This window comes from Triticum aestivum, chromosome 4B, assembly GCF_018294505.1.
Source record: "Triticum aestivum cultivar Chinese Spring chromosome 4B, IWGSC CS RefSeq v2.1, whole genome shotgun sequence".
In the NCBI taxonomy this organism is placed as follows: domain Eukaryota; kingdom Viridiplantae; phylum Streptophyta; class Magnoliopsida; order Poales; family Poaceae; genus Triticum; species Triticum aestivum.
In genome coordinates, this window is record NC_057804.1 from 654251540 (window position 1) to 654268938 (window position 17399).

The 17399-nt window shown below is 47.9% G+C and overlaps 1 protein-coding gene across 1 annotated transcript; it reads left to right on the forward strand.

Moving 5' to 3' along the window:
- The first annotated feature begins 6996 nt into the window (after positions 1 to 6996).
- Positions 6997 to 8649, forward strand: LOC123089667 (coniferyl alcohol acyltransferase-like). Its single transcript, XM_044511287.1, has one exon. It carries the CDS (start codon positions 7019 to 7021, stop codon positions 8432 to 8434), a length of 1416 nt encoding a protein of 471 aa, XP_044367222.1. The 5' UTR covers positions 6997 to 7018; the 3' UTR covers positions 8435 to 8649.
- Positions 8650 to 17399: the final 8750 nt, after the last annotated feature.

Consider the following 17399-nt stretch of genomic DNA (forward strand, 5'->3'; position numbering starts at 1 on the left):
ATTAGTGATGTTATATCTATGATACTATTCGGGGTGTATTAGTGATAATATTCGACGATGTACGGACGCATGAGATGATTTACTTTTGCTTATTGAATGCATGCTAATTTGAGTCCTATAAGATATTTTGAAATGTAAATCTTGTATTTCTCAAATAGGATATGTGCTTGCCCAAGTGGCCGGTCATGTCTGCAGGTTACACCTCTGAGTGGCCTATGTTTTGCAGGAGTGTTGATTCATTTCCGTTCCGGGAAATTTCAGGCGCTCGATATGTCTTATTTTAGCAAAGGTCATGCCGGATTTTTCCGTGAATTTTGGCATGACTTGTGCCAGAATATGTAGGAAATATCGAGTGCCCCGGATTTGTGTGTTGTGTATCATGTAGTTGTCTTCTATCGATTTTCAATTAATGTTTTAACTATAAACATAGGAAATGTCTGACGACGAAAAGGATTTCGGTATTTGCAAATACTGCGAAGACGAGCGCGGCCTGTGCAACGGAATCTTCCTAGATGATGATAGGCGCTTCAGCATCCAGCTGGACGAGAACTTCGAAGTGGATACAATAAGTCACAACGACAAATCTTTTTTCGTAATTAAGCATGGCATCTGCTTCATTTGCTTCAACTTATAATTTTTTTTACTATTCTACTAGCATATCCCCTTCCATGCAAGAGTTTTTGTATTGTATAAGATAGGTTTCAGTCGTACTACGGAGGTAAAGAAAGTTTACATGAAGACCAAGCATGGTTATATTTTCCACGCAAAATTATACAATTCAGACGACTACTCCTATTTTGGATGCAAAACATGGCGAGCACTATGCAAGACTTATGCATTTGAGCCTGATATGGTTATCACCTTTGATATTCGTCCGGAATATGATATTGAAGGTAATACCGACATCTGGGTCGATGTGCAGACGCCTCCAGTTATACCATTATGTGAGTTTCTCAACCATATTTATGTCTTTGATATTGTTTATTCAAAAATAGTTGACAACCAATTTCTATTGTCAGCTTATTTCCGTTCAAGCAAACATGTCCAGCTTGGTAGACAGGACCTACTACTGTCTCGGGGCTGAACTAAACTGCGAGGAGCTAAGTCATTATGTTTCATGGCTTGCGGATCTTGATACTGTCAAGACAAATTTTCTTCCTGGATTTAGAAATGTAAGTACTAAAAACGTGCGACCAATAGTGTTCGTAATGAACTATGGTCACATCTATTTAGGAAAGATGGTAAGATTTTTACTATTTGTCCTCAGTGCATCTTTTCCATACATTACTTTTTAAGCTAAACTTCATTGCTAAGTATGTTACCATACGATGTTCTTCAACAGGGACTCCCGATGAATGTTGTGCCTTATGGGATCGAGACTAAAGGTACCATGAGTATTGTTCGCTTACGGCCAAGATATCCTACAAATCACTATAGTGCATTCAGCATTAGCGACGAATTCTTAATAGTGAAAGACTGGACCAAATATGTGATGGAGAAGCGCAGACAAGTACTAGGGGCAGCAAGCAGAAGCGCAGCCCACGATTAAGAGACAGGTTCATCTGCATGCTCCAACTTGATGAAGGAGGACAGCTACACATGTTTTATGTTATTTTACCTGAGAGAGAGCAGCAGGAGTGATTAGCTAGCTAGAAATGAGTTTAAAGATGATGATGTGCTACACTATGACTATGATGATTAAATAGCTAGTGTTAGTGGTAATGACTATGATGATTATTATGAGCTAGTGTTAGTGTTGATTAAATAAATACTGTTGGTGCTAATGACTATGATGATGATTAAATAGCTTGTGCTGACGGATTAGATTCAAGTGGAGGCAACATGTGGTGCACATCGAAAGTACTACTAGTCCAAACTAGATCAAGTTTGGATTAGTAGTATACTTTTGACATGCACCACATATTGCCTCCACTTGAACCTAATCCACCTTCATTTGACACACTATTATGGACATAATGATATAAACCTCATAATTGGTATTGTACCAAAATTTGTATAACGGCGTATAAATATACTAAAAAAAGAAAAAAATTACTAGTAGCGATGGATAGTAAACACGCTGCTACTAGCTAGATTAGCAGCAGCGCGGTAGATAACAAGCGTTGCCGCTATGTGTCTTAGCAGTAGCGCCTGTTGCGTGCACTACTGCTAAGTAATAGCTGTAGCGCCTTATTAGTAGCGTGGCTGCCCGCGCTACTAGTGGGCATTAAACCCGCGCACTACTAGGGTTCTCCCTAGTAGTGGGAGAGGTTCTCCCCCTTGTGCTTCCTCCTCCATGGCCTCCCCCCTAGATGGGGAGAGGTTCTCCCTCTGTTCCTTGGCCTTCATGGCGATGATGGCTCCTCCGGGATCCTGCTCCATTGCCTCCGGTGATGATGGCCCCCTCCGGCAGTGTGCCAAAGAGGGCCTAGATTGATTTCTCGTGGCTACAGAGGCTTGCGGCGGCGGAACTTCCAATCTAGGTTATTTTCTGGAGGTTTATGTATTTATAGGAATTTTTGACGTAGTCTCACGTCAGGGGGGGTCTCTGAGTGGTCCACGAGATAGGGGCCCACGCCCAGGGGGGTGGGCGCCTCCCGCCCTCGTGGACAGCCCGGGACTCTTCTGGCCCAACTCTTTGGGCTTCTTTTGGTCCATAAAAATGATCAAAAATTGGCACTTCAATTGGACTCCGTTTGGTATTCCTTTTCTGTAAAACTCAAAAATAAGGAAAAAACAGAAACTGGCACTGGGCTCTAGGTTAAAAGGTTAGTCCCAAAAATCATATAAAATAGCATATAAATGAATATAAAACATCTAAGATGGATAATATAATAGCATGAAATTATAGATACGTTGGAGACGTATCAGCGCTCTGCCCTGCCCTGCCTCCTCTTCTCATGTGTTATACTTCTCCCGCGGTAGTACCGCTCGGATGAGCGACACTACCGCTCCAGGAGGCACTACCGCCCAAGGTTTCTAGCCCTTGCTCTGTTTTTCCTATTACTGCCGCCCAAGCGGTAGTACCGCTCGTGTGCAGGCTGAGCACATAACGGTTGAATTTTTTCCCACCTATAAAAGGGGTTCCTCTTACTCATTGAACCTTATCCATTGATCTCGTGTTCTTCCCCCATTGTTGACCTTCTTCGAGCTTGCTATCTCTCAATCCCTTCAATGATTCTTGCTAGTTCTTGAGGGTAAAGAGAGACGAGATCTAGATCTACGTTTCCACCAATCACTTTCTCCTCTATGTGCGGGAAACCCCTTGGATCTAGATCTTGGAGTTATTCGTGTTCTCTTCTTTGTTCTTCCTCTCATTTTCCTCCCTAGCATTAGTTTCTTTGGTGGCATTTGGAAGAGAAGGACTTGGGCACTCCGTGTGCCCTTGCCATTGCATTTGATGCATCGGTTTGAGTTCTTCACAGTGATACGTGGAAATGAAAGTTGAGTAGCTTATTACTCTTCGGTGCTTGGTATCCTTGAGCTTGTTCCTCTTGGGTGTTTGGGAGCCCTAGACGGTTGGTCGTGTTCGGAGCTCAATAATTATGGTGCAAAGCTCCGGCAAGCATTGGGGTCTCCAATTAGGTTGTGGAGATCGCCCCGAGCAATTTGACAGGTACCGGTGACCGCCCCTAAGGGTTGCCAAAGTGTACGGGTTCGGTGACCGCCCCCAAGGGTTGCCATTTGTACGGGTTCGGTGACCGCCCTCAAGGGTCCCTTGGTGGAATCACGGCATCTTACCTTGTGCGAGGGCGTGAGGAGGTTACGGTGACCCTGGTGGCGAGGATTGTGCCTCCACACCGCTCCAAACGGAGATTAGCATCCGCAGATGTGAACTTCAGGATACATCGTCGTCTCCGCGTGTCTCGGTTATCTCTTACCCGAGCCCTTTACTTATGAACTTTACTTTGTGATAGCTATAGTGTTTCATTTTATATATCTTGCTATCACTTACTTATTTATCTTGCTTAGCATAAGTTGCTTGTGCACATAGGTGAGCCTAGTTGTTGTAGGTTTTGTGCTTGACAAATTAACTGCTAGGTTTATTCCGCATTTGTTCAAGCCTCAAACATAATTATTTTAAAGCGCCTATTCACCCCCCCCCTCTAGGCGACATCCACGATCTTTCACCCTGACTATGAATCTTCTACCTGATAAACATAGAAAATTCATAGTAAGAGTCCATATCCTTAACAAAGGATGCAATGATATCAGAAGCTTATCCCTTTCAGATGACCCGGATATTTAAGCTGGTCGACTAGCTCATCAATCGGCGAGATGGGGCTAATACGGGTGCGAAATGTTAAGTATGAGCAATTTTCGGTGCCCAGACAGCCCAAGACGGACAGGATGATCGACGTGCATGGCCTGCATGTAACAAATGTTTTGAAAATAGGATACGTGATTGTAAATTGTTAAATTTGAGGCACGACCGGTCACTGTCCGCGGGCGTTTGAGGTTCCAAATTTGCAACCTCCGGCTGTAGATGCTTTGAGTAGGTGATCTTTTGAATTTTTTTAAAATTCATGTTTTTCTTTGTTTATTTTTTGTTTTTTATTCTTTAAGGTGACACCATCATAAGTATGGGCGGCGCAACGTGTTGGCCGTCCGCCGCCTTGACGGTCATTTCATCCGGCGTAATCTAGCTGCATGGATCTTTCCTCGCCATTACAACAAAGGCATTGCTGCAGTATCCTTGTTTGCAAGAGACCATATGTTGCGAAAACATTCACAACAGAGGTTCTGTTACAGAATTATTATTTTCCCGTCTTAACTTTTTGCAACATGGGTATTGTTGCGGAACGACTTTGGCAACACAGATTATGTTGTACAGATGATGTTGCTGAAAAATTGTTAAGGTGGCAGAGGTGCGCGGATTGAGCCAGGAGAATTGATGCCGCAAATCAAGTGTTTTGCAACACCTATTGAGTTGCATTAAGATGTACGCTCCGCACCATACAATGGACCTTGGATCGGACGGCTGCATGAGTGGTCATGGATGGCAACGAGCTCGACCTCAGATCTAGATATGGTTTGCAACAACATGGGTAATTTGTGTTAGGTTTTCTTTAGGGAGTCTTTGTGTTTGGTTTGGTCGGCAAGGCGGCGGTGTTGACCTAGTGTAGAAATAATGTCTCTCCGCCCTATCCCCGTTATGGGGGCGAGCTTATCACCCTCAGAGGGTATGTGGAGTTGTGTCTCTGGGGCACCTTCTGGGATTCAGTCGGTTTAAGTTTTCGGCAGATATGCCTGAAATTGGCTGGCTTTTGTGGTCTTCGGTGTTTCCACAAGCACTTATCATTGGTTTCTTCTCCGGGGCGGCGTTTTGCTTTGTAGTTTGTGGTCGTCGACGTCTCCTGTTCTTTATTGACGACTTCACAACGATGCTTCTACAAGCTACTAGGTTTGAAAACTTTGATCCGCCAAGGTAGAGGCTCAGAGGTGACAACAAGTTGTGCTCATTGCGTGCCGCCGGTGGATACAGGAGGACGAAGACTTCGTCACCCCCAAGACTTTTGAAGACAAAAAGTTTGTAATGGTGCGTTTGTAAGGACCTATGATACTTAATATATGCATTAGGCCTTTCCGCGAAAAAGGTAACGCCGATGCAAAAATACAAGCGTGTGTACGTGTCATGAACGACCAAAAAATTTATATCGAATAAAAATAAAAACATGTTGTGACTTTATGTATAGGTAGTACTTTCATGTTACTATAGACCGACATCCATCTACAGATAAATGTAGCCAGTGGCAGAACCAAGATTGAAGCAAATCCCGGGACAATTTTTTTTTCTGGCACCATGTATGAATATTGGCACCTATAAGCAACCCAAGAATACCTCATAACATTCCTAAAAATTGAGCCTTATTTTGTATGCTTTTGCTGGGTGACGACTGATGTTGCTCGTGACTGTAAAAACATTAAAAAGAATCAATGGCATATACATACATGTCGGCCTGGAATCTTGTTATCCAAGGCTGCACTAAAAAATGATTCCATGCTGATGACTGTAAAATCATTAAATAAAGATGCATTTTTCTTCTGCGAAGTTGTCTTTGGCGATTTCGGCAATCTAAAAATATTGTGTAGGCTCAGTATCTTGGAGGTGCTCACAGGGGTCAATGCATTTGTGGTCATTACCTAAGCCGGTTGCCTCCTCCCCAACAAAAGTCTAGGGTTTCTCTGCCTCCCGCCGGCGCCACCGTCAGTCCGCCTCATCTCCTTTGGCCTCGGGGCATGTCAGCGCGGTGGATCTCGGCCCTTGCCGGCCCGAGGGCTCTGTTTTCAGTTGTTTCTTTGTGTTTTGTTATGGTTTGTGGCCTGCTCAGTAAAACGAGACCGCGGTGGCTCCTTGAAGATGGAATAAGATTCTCCGCGCCTAGCCCCGTCCCGATGGTGTGTCTAACATCACCGGTGGGCGTGTGGAGGTGTGTCTCTGACGGATCTATCCTTGATGGATTTGCTTGGATCTGGTCGTAGTTTGTCTACGTTCATGTGTTTTTAGATTGGATCCTTTCGACCTATGCTACACTTCATCAGCGACGGTTGTTATTCTGCTACATTGGTCCTATGGGGCCTTAGCACAACGACCTCCTGACAATGTACTACAACAAGTTTACCCGGCTCCGACGAGGGAGGGATAATGATGGCGGCGCACCTTTGGCTCGCTTCAGTGCTTGTAGTCGTCACTAGGTGGTCCACGGATTTGGATGTAATTTTTATTATTTCTGTTGTTTGTTGTACTGCCTTTTTCGAAGATGAATAAATTGGAAGTTTTCTAAAAAAATCAATGCATCTGTACTATGTTAAAAAATATGCACCTTTGATCTGATCATATTTGTGTATATTATCATTTTGGCATCCAATCCTGCCCTAGCCAGTACAAAAGATTCCACGCTGACTTTGGAATTTTCAAGGTCAACTTCTACTGCAACACATACTTGTATATACTTGCGGGCAGGGAAGGGAAAGCGTAACTCAGAGCAGGTCAGTTTGTAGTAAGCGGCAAACAGAAATGGCAAACGATTCTTCGCGCGTCCGCGTGGTTCGCAGGAGCACCGTCAAGGCCTCCGTCACGCGGCCCGACGCCGTGCTTCCCGTCTCCAACCTCGACCTGCTGTACTACCCCATGCCGCTCTCGATGGTCTGCGCCTACCGCAGGCCCTCGTCCGGCGGTGGCTTCGTCGACGTCGTCGCCGCCTTCGAGGCCAAGCTGTCGTCCCTGCTGGACCACTTCTTTCCCCTCGCCGGCCGCATCGTGGCTAACCCGCGCTCAGGGCTCCCGGAGGTGCACTGTGACAACCAGGGCGCGGAGCTAGTCGTCGGCGAGGTCGGCCTGGCGCTGGGCAGCCTGGACTTCGGCGACCTGGACGCGTCGCTGGCGAGAGTCGGCGTCCCCGTCCAGTACGACGCGGACATCGCGCTGTCGGTGCAGCTCGTTTCGTTCTCCTGTGGAGGGTTCGTCGTGGTGTGGGGCACCAACCACGGCCTCGCGGACGGGTGCGCGCTGTGCATGATCGTTGACGCGTGGTCTGAGCTCGCGCGGTCTGGGACGGTCGTCGCCGCCGCCCCGAACTACGACCGCTCCGTGTTCCGCCCTCGCGCTGCCCCGTCGTACGGCCCTTCGGTGGGCGAGCTGTTCATGCCGTTGGTGAGCGAGCGTCTCGTCAACGCCCTCACGGCCGGGGGCTCCTTGGTCGGCCGCACCTACTACGTCGAGGAGCGGGACCTCGCCATGCTGCGCGCGCAAGCGAGCGGCGACGGGGAGCGCGGCGCGAGCCGCGTCGAGGCGGTGTCTGCGTACTTGTGGAAGGTGTTCGCCACCACCGTTGGCTCGTCCGACGAGAGTTGCCGCATGGGCTGGTGGGTGAACGGGCGACGGCGTCTCACCACCACCCCGGAGGAAGCCATGCGCAACTACGTCGGCAACGTCACGACGTTCGCGGTGGCGGAGGCGACCGTGGAGGTTATCCAGCGGCGGCCGCTCCCGGAGATCGCGTCGATGGTGCGCGGGTCGATCAGGTCGACGGCCACCGACGAGCACTTCCAGGAGCTAGTGGACTGGGTGGAGGAGCACAAGCGCAAGGGCAATGGCAATGGCAAGGCTGCGGTCAAGTTCGTGGAGACAGCAACCGCCGGGCTGGGCAGCCCGGCGATGGGCGTGACGTCGTTCGCGTCCTTCAGCGTCGACACGGACTTCGGATTCGGGCACGCCGCCGTAGCGATGCCTACGTGGGTGGACTGCGGGAGGCTGTGCTCCGGCTTCGTGAAGATCATGGCGCGTCCGGGGAGTGACGGTGGTGGTGGTGGTTCCTGGATCTTGGGCATGTCCGTTTGGCCGAAGCTCGCCGCGGCGCTCGACTCGGACGAGCAGCGCATCTTCAAGCCTCTCACCGCCGAGTATCTCGGCCTCATGGCTGCAGCAAATTAGTATAGCCGGCTCCTGGCTCATTTATATTAATATAAGAATAAGTGGGCCAGCGATTCACACAAATAAACCACAGGTTCTGTTTTCAGATCTTGTGGTGGCAGTATTTGTGTGATGGGTCCACACAAGTTTTTGGTTACTGAATTGGCGGGTGATGGATACACACTCACACCGCGCTTATATACAATCAAAATTGCTAAATACTTGGCCTATACAATAAAAACAGGGATTTGTGGTGAGTAAATAGAAGCAACTACTAGTCCGGATCGTCTGATCGGAGAGGGATGAGATGAGACAATTTTTTTTTTAGAAAAAGAGGATGACCCCCGGTATGCATCTGGGCGATGCATACGGCCATTTTATTAATTATTCTCATAAGACCTTACAAAGTCATACAACAGCAAGACTAAAGCCATCGTGTAAGCAACGACTGTCGGTACACCTATCCAATTGATGAAGGGACGCAGGTAGTCTGGGCCTAATACCACACAGGCATCGCAGCCAAACCTAAACATCTAAGACATGGGGTCGCAACCAGGTCGCCTGCCGGGTATGGGGCACCTACCAGTCCGGCGCACTCCTCAACCAGGACGCTTGCTGGTATGATGCCGCCGCAGCCACCTGCCACCAAACTATCTTCAGAGCTGTACTGTTGCATGAACAGTGCCAGGTCTCTCTACCATCGACGCCAACACGACGCCCAACAACGTCGTCCTCCTGCGCGAGTCCATCCTCCCACTGCGAACTCCGAATCTGCACTGCACCATGCCGTCAAGATCCGTCGCCATCAGTGTGTAGGATGAAGCACCGCTCCACCAAAGAATCCATCGTCTGGTCCCTCGATCACGTGTGTACCTCCAAGAATGACGCCCCCAAGGGAGGAACGACACCGGAGCGCAGTCGTCATCCGATCATTCGATCTAGGATTTCCCCCGGAGGTACCAGAGAGTGGCTTTGAACTTCTCCACGGCGATGCCTTCAAGAAGGGAACGACGGAGATAGCGCCGCCACCGCCGGCCTTAGCAGAAGCCGAAGGCAAGTTTTCACCTAGATAAGTTCGAAGGGATCCAACTCTCGTGCACGGGCCACCGTCACCACCAGCACCACCAGGCAGACCCTGGAGTACCGGCAGATCAGCGAGCCGCCGCACCACCGCATCCAGATCGCCGGCCACGCCGGGCCGCCGTCATCCCCCGCGCCGTCCGGGTCAGAGACGGAGCCGCCGACCGCGCACAGGGATCACCGCCGCTTGCACACGCCGGAGCGCCGCTGAGAGCCCAGCGCCTGCCATCCGCCGCCCGAGCACTGTCGCCACCGTGGAGCCATCAGATCGGGGAGGAAGATGTCGCACGCCGCCACCCTCACAGACCCCGCCGCACGCCCGAGCGCCGACGCCACCGGAGGTGCCATCAGATCGGGAGGAGGAGGAGCCCGCGCCTCGCCGCCCCGCGCAGACCACGCCGCCGCCAGCGCCGCAGTGCCACCAAGCAGGGGAGCCCCGCCCAGATCCGCCGGCGGCCCGACCTACCGCCGAGCCGAGCGCCGGCGCGAGGGCCAGCCGTCCCGCGCCGCCCAGAAGCCTCGCGAGGGGGAGGGAGCCCCGCCGCCGCCGCCGCACGCGCAGGCTTTGCTTGACGGCGTCCCCTGGCGGCGGCGAGGGAGAAGGAAGGCAAGAAAGGGGAGCGGCGGCGGCGACGAACTAGGGTTCCGCCCGGGCTGCTCGCGAGAGCGGCGGCGGCGAACTAGGGTTCCGCCCGGGCCGCTCGCGGGAGCAGCACAGGGGACGGGAGCGGCATCTAGTCCAACATGAGATGACACAAATACAAGTTACAAAACTTACACCGACAAGTTTTAAAACTTGCAAATCATTATGTGCCGTCAATCTCCAATCTGACTGTCCACGGTGATCCCCCCCCCCCCCCCCTCTATTCTTGCACTAGCAAGAGCGTTGTTTCTATTGTAGACGCTCCCAAATGTTCTTAATGGTGTTTTTTTATTCATGATTTGAATTGTCGGTTCAAGATGGAAATCATGTTTCTTGACGACGCAGGAATCTGTATTTTTTTTCTATCCAATAGTTTTTTTCTTGGTCCACTGATATACACAAACACGCATTAATGTGGCAGGTGTTGTGTGTTTATGGAGTGCTGCGATGGTGGTGTGGTGATGGCCACCGCAAAGTCATTTTGTGTATTAACGTTACCTAGCGGTACATGTGCCACCATTCATTTCTTTGAGATCTGTGCGCCTGAACCCACTGCGGTTGTATATGTTTGTATTACACACACCATCATTTACGTATTTCAGAGTCAAATCACTGCACGGGTTCTATCATAGTCAGAAAAATGACACATGCATTACATATCTTTCTCTCTTTTCTAACTCAAGCGCTCTCTCTCTCTCTCTCTCTCTCTCTCTCTCTCTCTCTTAAATCCATCACTTTAATATTTTTCCCATAATTTGGATGATTAATATTTGTTAAACAAAAAATTATGTTTCTGATTTTTTTATATAGTTGAAGTCCTTGCGCTAAGACCTTCATAACAAGATCAAACATCGATACAGTTGTAACACGTTTAGTTATTGACATTTCATATTTAATATGAAATAAACCCATTTCACTAGAAAAATGTGAAACCAACCTATTTCACTCGAAAACTATTTACCACAAATATTAAATTGAAATGTCAATTTGTGAAATTGATTATTTTAAAATGTGAAACATTTTATTTCAAAAGAGTGAAATATCTTATTTAGAATATGTGTAATTGAAATAGATGTCATTTTTGTGAAACAAATAGTGAAATGTGGGTTCTCAAATGAAAATAATATGAAACTAATTATTTTAAATTGTGTGAAAGTTTATATCAAAAGATTTAAATATGAGATTTCATAAATGTACAATTGAAATAGACGTGATTTTTGTGAAAAGAAGCCAGTGGAAAGTGAAATGTGTCTTCCAAAAATGAAAACAATATGATATTAAAATGTTTTCTTATGAACTGGTTTGTTGGAAATGTGTAATAGTTCATTTTATAACAGTTAAATATGTTATTTCCAAAATGTAGAATTGAAATAGATATGAGTTTTATGAAACAAGTAGCGAAAAGTGAAATGTGGGTTCTGAAATAAAAACAATATGAAATTGAAATATCAATGATGGCAGTACAACGAACACCAGAAATAATAAAAATTTACATCCAGATTCATAGACCACCTAGCGACAACTGCAAGCACTGAAGCGAGCCGAAGGCACACCGATGTCATCGCCTCTCCCTCGCCCGAGCCTGGCACAACTTTGTTGTAGTACACAGTCGGAAAGTCATCGTCCTATGACCCCATAGGACCAACACACTAGAACATTAACCGCCGCCGATGAAGAAAAGCTTAGATTGGAAGGATTCAACCAGAAGATACATGAACAAAGACGAACAAAGACCAAATCTGAACAGATCCACCAAAAACAACCACCAACCGAATCAACAACCCGTGGCAGCCAAAACAGAAGTAGCCCAAGTCGACTACAGAGACCTGGGGGGGGGGGGGCTTGGCTTCAACGGCACGTGGCGGCCGCCCCCCTCTAGGCTGGACCTGTCATTGGAGAGTGTGAGCACAGTGTCCCAAGCGGCTTCAAGGTTTTCTCAAGGTTTTTGTCCCTCATTTACTATACGACCAGCTTATGTGCAATATGTATTACTACCACAGCTCTATCAGTTCTGCAAGGGAGGGTACTTTCCAAGCCAAGGTAGGGATCAAGAGTGTGGGGGGTAAATTGAAGGAAATATGCCCTAGAGGCAATAATAAAGTTGTTATTTGTATTTCCTTAAATCATGATAAATGTTTATTATTCATGCTAGAATTGTATTAACCGGAAACTTAGTACATGTGCGAATACATAGACAAAATAGAGTGTCCTTAGTATGCCTCTACTTGACTAGCTCGTTAATCAAAGATGGTTAAGTTTCCTGACCACAAACATGTGTTGTCATTTGATGAATGGGATCACATCATTAGAGAACGATGTGATGGACAAGACCCATCTGTTAGTTTAGCATAATGATCGTTTAGTTTTATAGCTATTGCTTTCATCATGACTTATACATGTTCCTCTAACTATGAAATTATGCAACTCCCGAATATTGGAGAAACACCTTGTGTGCTATCAAACGTCACAAGGTAACTGGGTGATTATAAAGATGATCTACATATGTCTCTGAAGGTGTTTATTGGGTTGGCATAGATCGAGATTAGGATTTGTCACTCCGTGTATAGGAGAGGTATCTCTGGGCCCTCTCAGTAATGCACATCACTATAAGCCTTGCAAGCAATGTTATTAATGAGTTAGTCACGGGATGATGCATTATGGAACGAGTAAAGAGAGTTGCCAGTAACGAGATTGAACTAGGTATGATGATACCGACGATCGAATCTCGGGCAAGTAACATACCGATGACAAAGGGAACGACGTATGTTGTTATGCAGTTTAACCGATTAAGATCTTCGTAGAATATGTAGGAGCCAATATGAGCATCCAGGTTCGCTATTGGTTATTGAACGGAGATGTGTCTCGGCCATGTATACATAGTTCTTGAACCCGTAGGGTCCGCACGCTTGACATTCGATGATGATTTGTATTATGAATTATGTGATTTGATGACCGAAGTTTGTTCGGAGTCCCAGATGAGATAATAGACATGACGAGGTGTCTCGAAGTGGTCGAGAGGTAAAGATTCATATATAGGACGATGGTATTTCGACACCGGAAGTGTTCCGGGTGATACCGGGTCACCGGAAGACGTTCCGGGCAACCCCCTGAAAGATATGGGCTTAATGGACCAAGTAAGGGAACACACCAGCCTACAAGGGGCTGGTGCGCCCCCTATAGGGTCAGCCACGTGGGGAGAAAGGGAAAGGAGAGGAGGAAAAGGGAAGTATGAAGTAGGACTCCTACTTCCTTCCCATCCCCCTCCTTCATTTCCCCCTTGTCCAAATATGGTAGGGGGGGGGGGGTTTGGACTAGGGGCCCAGGTAGGATTCCTCCTACGTGGGCGCGCCCTAGGCTGCCTCCCTCTCTCTCCCTCCTTTATATACGTGGGGAGGGCACCCTAGAACACACATCAATTGTTTCTAGCCGTGTGCGGCGCCCCCCTTCACAGTTAACACCTTGGTCATATCGTTGTAGTGCTTAGGCGAAGCCCTGCGCCGGTAACTTCCTCATCACCGTCGGCACGCCGTCGTGCTGATGGAACTCTCCCTCGCCCTCAACTGGACCAAGAGCTCGAGGGATGTCATCGTGCTTAACGTGTGATGAACACGGAGGTGCCGTACATTCGGTACTTGGATCGGTTGGATCGTGAAGACGTTTGACTACATCAACCGTGTTAGTAAACGCTTCCACTTTCGGTCTACGAGGGTACGTGGACACACACTCCCGCTCGTTGCTATGCATCTCCTAGATAGATCTTGCATGGTCGTAGGTAATTTTTTTTGAAATACGGCGTTCCCCAACATAAATTACCTCGTGGCGCCCTCTCTCTCCCTCGAATCATCCCAAATGTCGGAACCGGAGCATCGTTGGCGTTCCGGGAACTTTCTTATCATGGCTTACCCTGATGATTACAGGCACTTAAAGTGACCATGACAAAAGAAGGATTTATGGAAGATACGGGGGTTTTGAATGGGTTGTTTAGGTAGTCATGTCCAAAACTAAGCGTCAGGCCAACCCTCTTGTGTTTGCTAAACTCTCCTGGTTGTCCATTTACCCGAGTCATGTCCTTCTTCTTTTATGAATATACGTGTGAATATTTTATTGTCAAACACAACTATATTGATCTTTTTTATTGACTTTTAAGTTCTCATAAATAAAAAAAAGGAAAACCCTGGTTTTGGTGGGCCGCACTGACGGGGCCCCTTTAGCTTGGCAAACCACGTTGAACCAGTGCGCGTGGGCCATTGGGCCGCCGCACGAAAACATGGCATGATGCGGGATGAGGCAAGCGACTCCCTCCATATATAGCAGTGCCACTCCGACAAACCCTAACCAGGCTAACCCGGTTGGTGGCGTCGACAACGGGGAGCAGTGGTCGAGGTTTCTGCTTCCTCTTAGACGGTCCATCAGCAACGATTGCGCGTGTGCTCTGGGACACTTTTCCCGGCGAGCATGCACCGCTGCCTCGGCCATCCCCGGAGTCGAAACGCAGAAGAAGGGAGCAGGTCCTCTGGTTGAATTTGTCCATAGCATCATCCATCCTACCCTTCAACGGTGGTTGCTGATTCCCCACGGTGGGTAAGATGGTTGATGCTATGGATAACTTCAAACCAGATTATAGTTGTGACATGCCCCATCCGTCAGAAGTTTCTTCTATCACTGCCGCTGCCCTGCGCCACCCACAAAACAAAGACAAGGAACGCAGAAGCAGGGAGCCAATCCTCTGGTTGAATTTGTCCATAGCATCAACCATCCAGCCATTTAACTGTGGTAGCTGTTGCTTTTTTGCACGATGGCTGGCGCTGCGGATAAATTCAACTCAATATATGGAGGGAAACCCCAGCGCCTGCGAGCTGCTGACGCGTGCCTGCGTTTTAGTACCAGTTGGTGTTACCAACCGTGACTAAAGGTCCTCCTGTCTAGACGCCCCACAATGGCCACGTGGAGCTTCTTTGGTCCCGGTTCGTAACCCAGCCGGGACTAAAAGTGAGAGGCTTTAGTCCCGATCATTTTGTCCCGCTTGCACAACCGGGACTAAAGGCCCTTTGGAACCGGGACAAATGCCCTGTTTTCTACTACACCAGAACAGCAACCGCCACTGATGAAAAAAAATTTAGATCGGAAGGATTCAACCAGAAGATACATAAACAAAGACGAATAAAGACCAGATCCGAGCAGATCCATCAAAGACAACCACCGAACGAATCAACGACCCGTGGCAGCCAAAACAGAAGTAGCCAAAGCCGACTACAGAGACCTGGGGGGCCTTGGCTTCAACGGCCCGTGGCCGCCGCCCCCCTCTAGGCTGGACATGTCATTGGAGAGTGTGAGCACAGTGTCCCAAGTGGCTTAAAGGTTTCCTCAAGGTTTTTGTCCCTCGTTTATTATGCGACTAGCTTATGTGCAATATGTATTACTACCATGGCTCTCTCAGTTCCGCAACGGAGTCTACTTTCCAAGACAAGGTAGGGATCGAGAGTGTGGGGGGTAAATTACCTTAGAGCGCCCTCACTCTCCCTCGAATCATGCCCAATGTCGGAGCCGGAGCCGGAGCCAGAGCCGGAGTATCAATGGCGTTTTGGGAACTTCTTATCATGGCTTACCCTGATGCTTACATGCACTTAAAATTGTCGTGGCATATATTTGAATGAAGGATTTATGGAAGATACAGGAGGCTCGAATAGGCTCTTTTGGTTGTCGTGTTTAAACCTAAGGGTTAGGCCAACCCTCTTGTGTTTGCTAGACTCTCAAATATATGTGTGAATATTTTATTATCACACACAACTATATTTATCTTTTTTTATTGATTTACTTAATTATAATATAAAAAAATATTAAGATTAAAACCAACACATCTTCATGAAAAAGGAAAAGCCTACTAGTTTTAATGGGCCGCACTGATGGGGCGCCTTTAGGTCGGCAACACGTGGGCTGTTGTGCCGTCGGTCCAAAACATGGTGTGATGCGGGAGGGGATGGGGCGAGCGCCTCCGTCCATATATAGCAGCGCCCCTCCGACAAACCCTAACCAGGCTAACCCGATTGGCGGCGGCGTCGACGGGGATCGTTGCAGCGGTCGAGGTTTGTGTGCGCCCTCTCGCTTCTTCTCCGACCGCCCCTCCGCCACGGATCGCGCGCGCACCACCTGTTCGACCGATGGCAGAGCGCCGCTGCCTCCGCCGTCCTCTGGTTCGTGCGCCCTCTCGCTTCCTCTCCGACGGCCCCTCCTCTCTGGCTCTCTCTCCCTGGCTCCCGAGCGTCGCATCACCCCCGGAGTCGACACGCAGAAGAAGGGAGCAGGTCCTCTGGTTGAACTTGTCCATAGCATCATCCATCCTACCCTTGAACGCTGGTTGCTGATTCCCCACGGTGGGTAAGATGGCTGATGCTATGGATAACTTCGAACCAGATTATAGTTGTGACATGCCCCGTCCGTCGCAAGTTTCTTCTATCGCTGCCGCTGCCCTCCGCCACCCCCAAAACAAAAACAAGGCACGCAGAAGCAGGGAGCCAATCCTCTGGTTGAATTTGTCCATAGCATCAGTAATCCTGCCATTTAACTGTGGTAGCTGTTGCTTTTCTGCACGATTGCTGGTGCTACGGATAAATTCAACTCGATGGTTGTGACATGCCCGATTCCATTTAAAGAAGCTTGGTTGAATCAGCTGGCTATCAGGCAGGTTTGAAGCAGTCACCCGGATGAAATCTTCATATGTATCCTGCCATTAACTATGACAGACTCTTTTTGCTATGGACGTATTCCACCGGATGATACACATTCGACCGCCACTGCAGACGGTTTCCTTTAGTTGCCTGATTCATGGTTATTGTACTCATGCTGACTCTGGTTTTAATCTGCCTTGCTCAACTTACATGGTGTCCTACAACATGGTTATGTATGATGTCTTTCATGTTCTGTTTGCTGTGGTGAATTCTGCCTATAATTTGTTGCAGAGAACTTGTGGTCATCTACCCTTTTTAGATTTATAAATTTGCATACTAAAGAATTCTAAATAACCTTTGGATACAATACATTTAAGATTTTGATTCCCAGTAAAACAAAATGTATCAAATTTGTACCGTTCTATAATAAACTGAAAACTTAAGGGTCTTTTCCATCAATGGAAATTATTATTTAGTCCTGAGCAATGTTTTTTGAGCACCCTCTGTTTCTCCTGGGTATTAATCTAAGGTTGCATCTTGGATACCTCCTTAGGTCATGTTTCGGAGGAGCATTTGAAACTCTTATGCATGTTTGGCA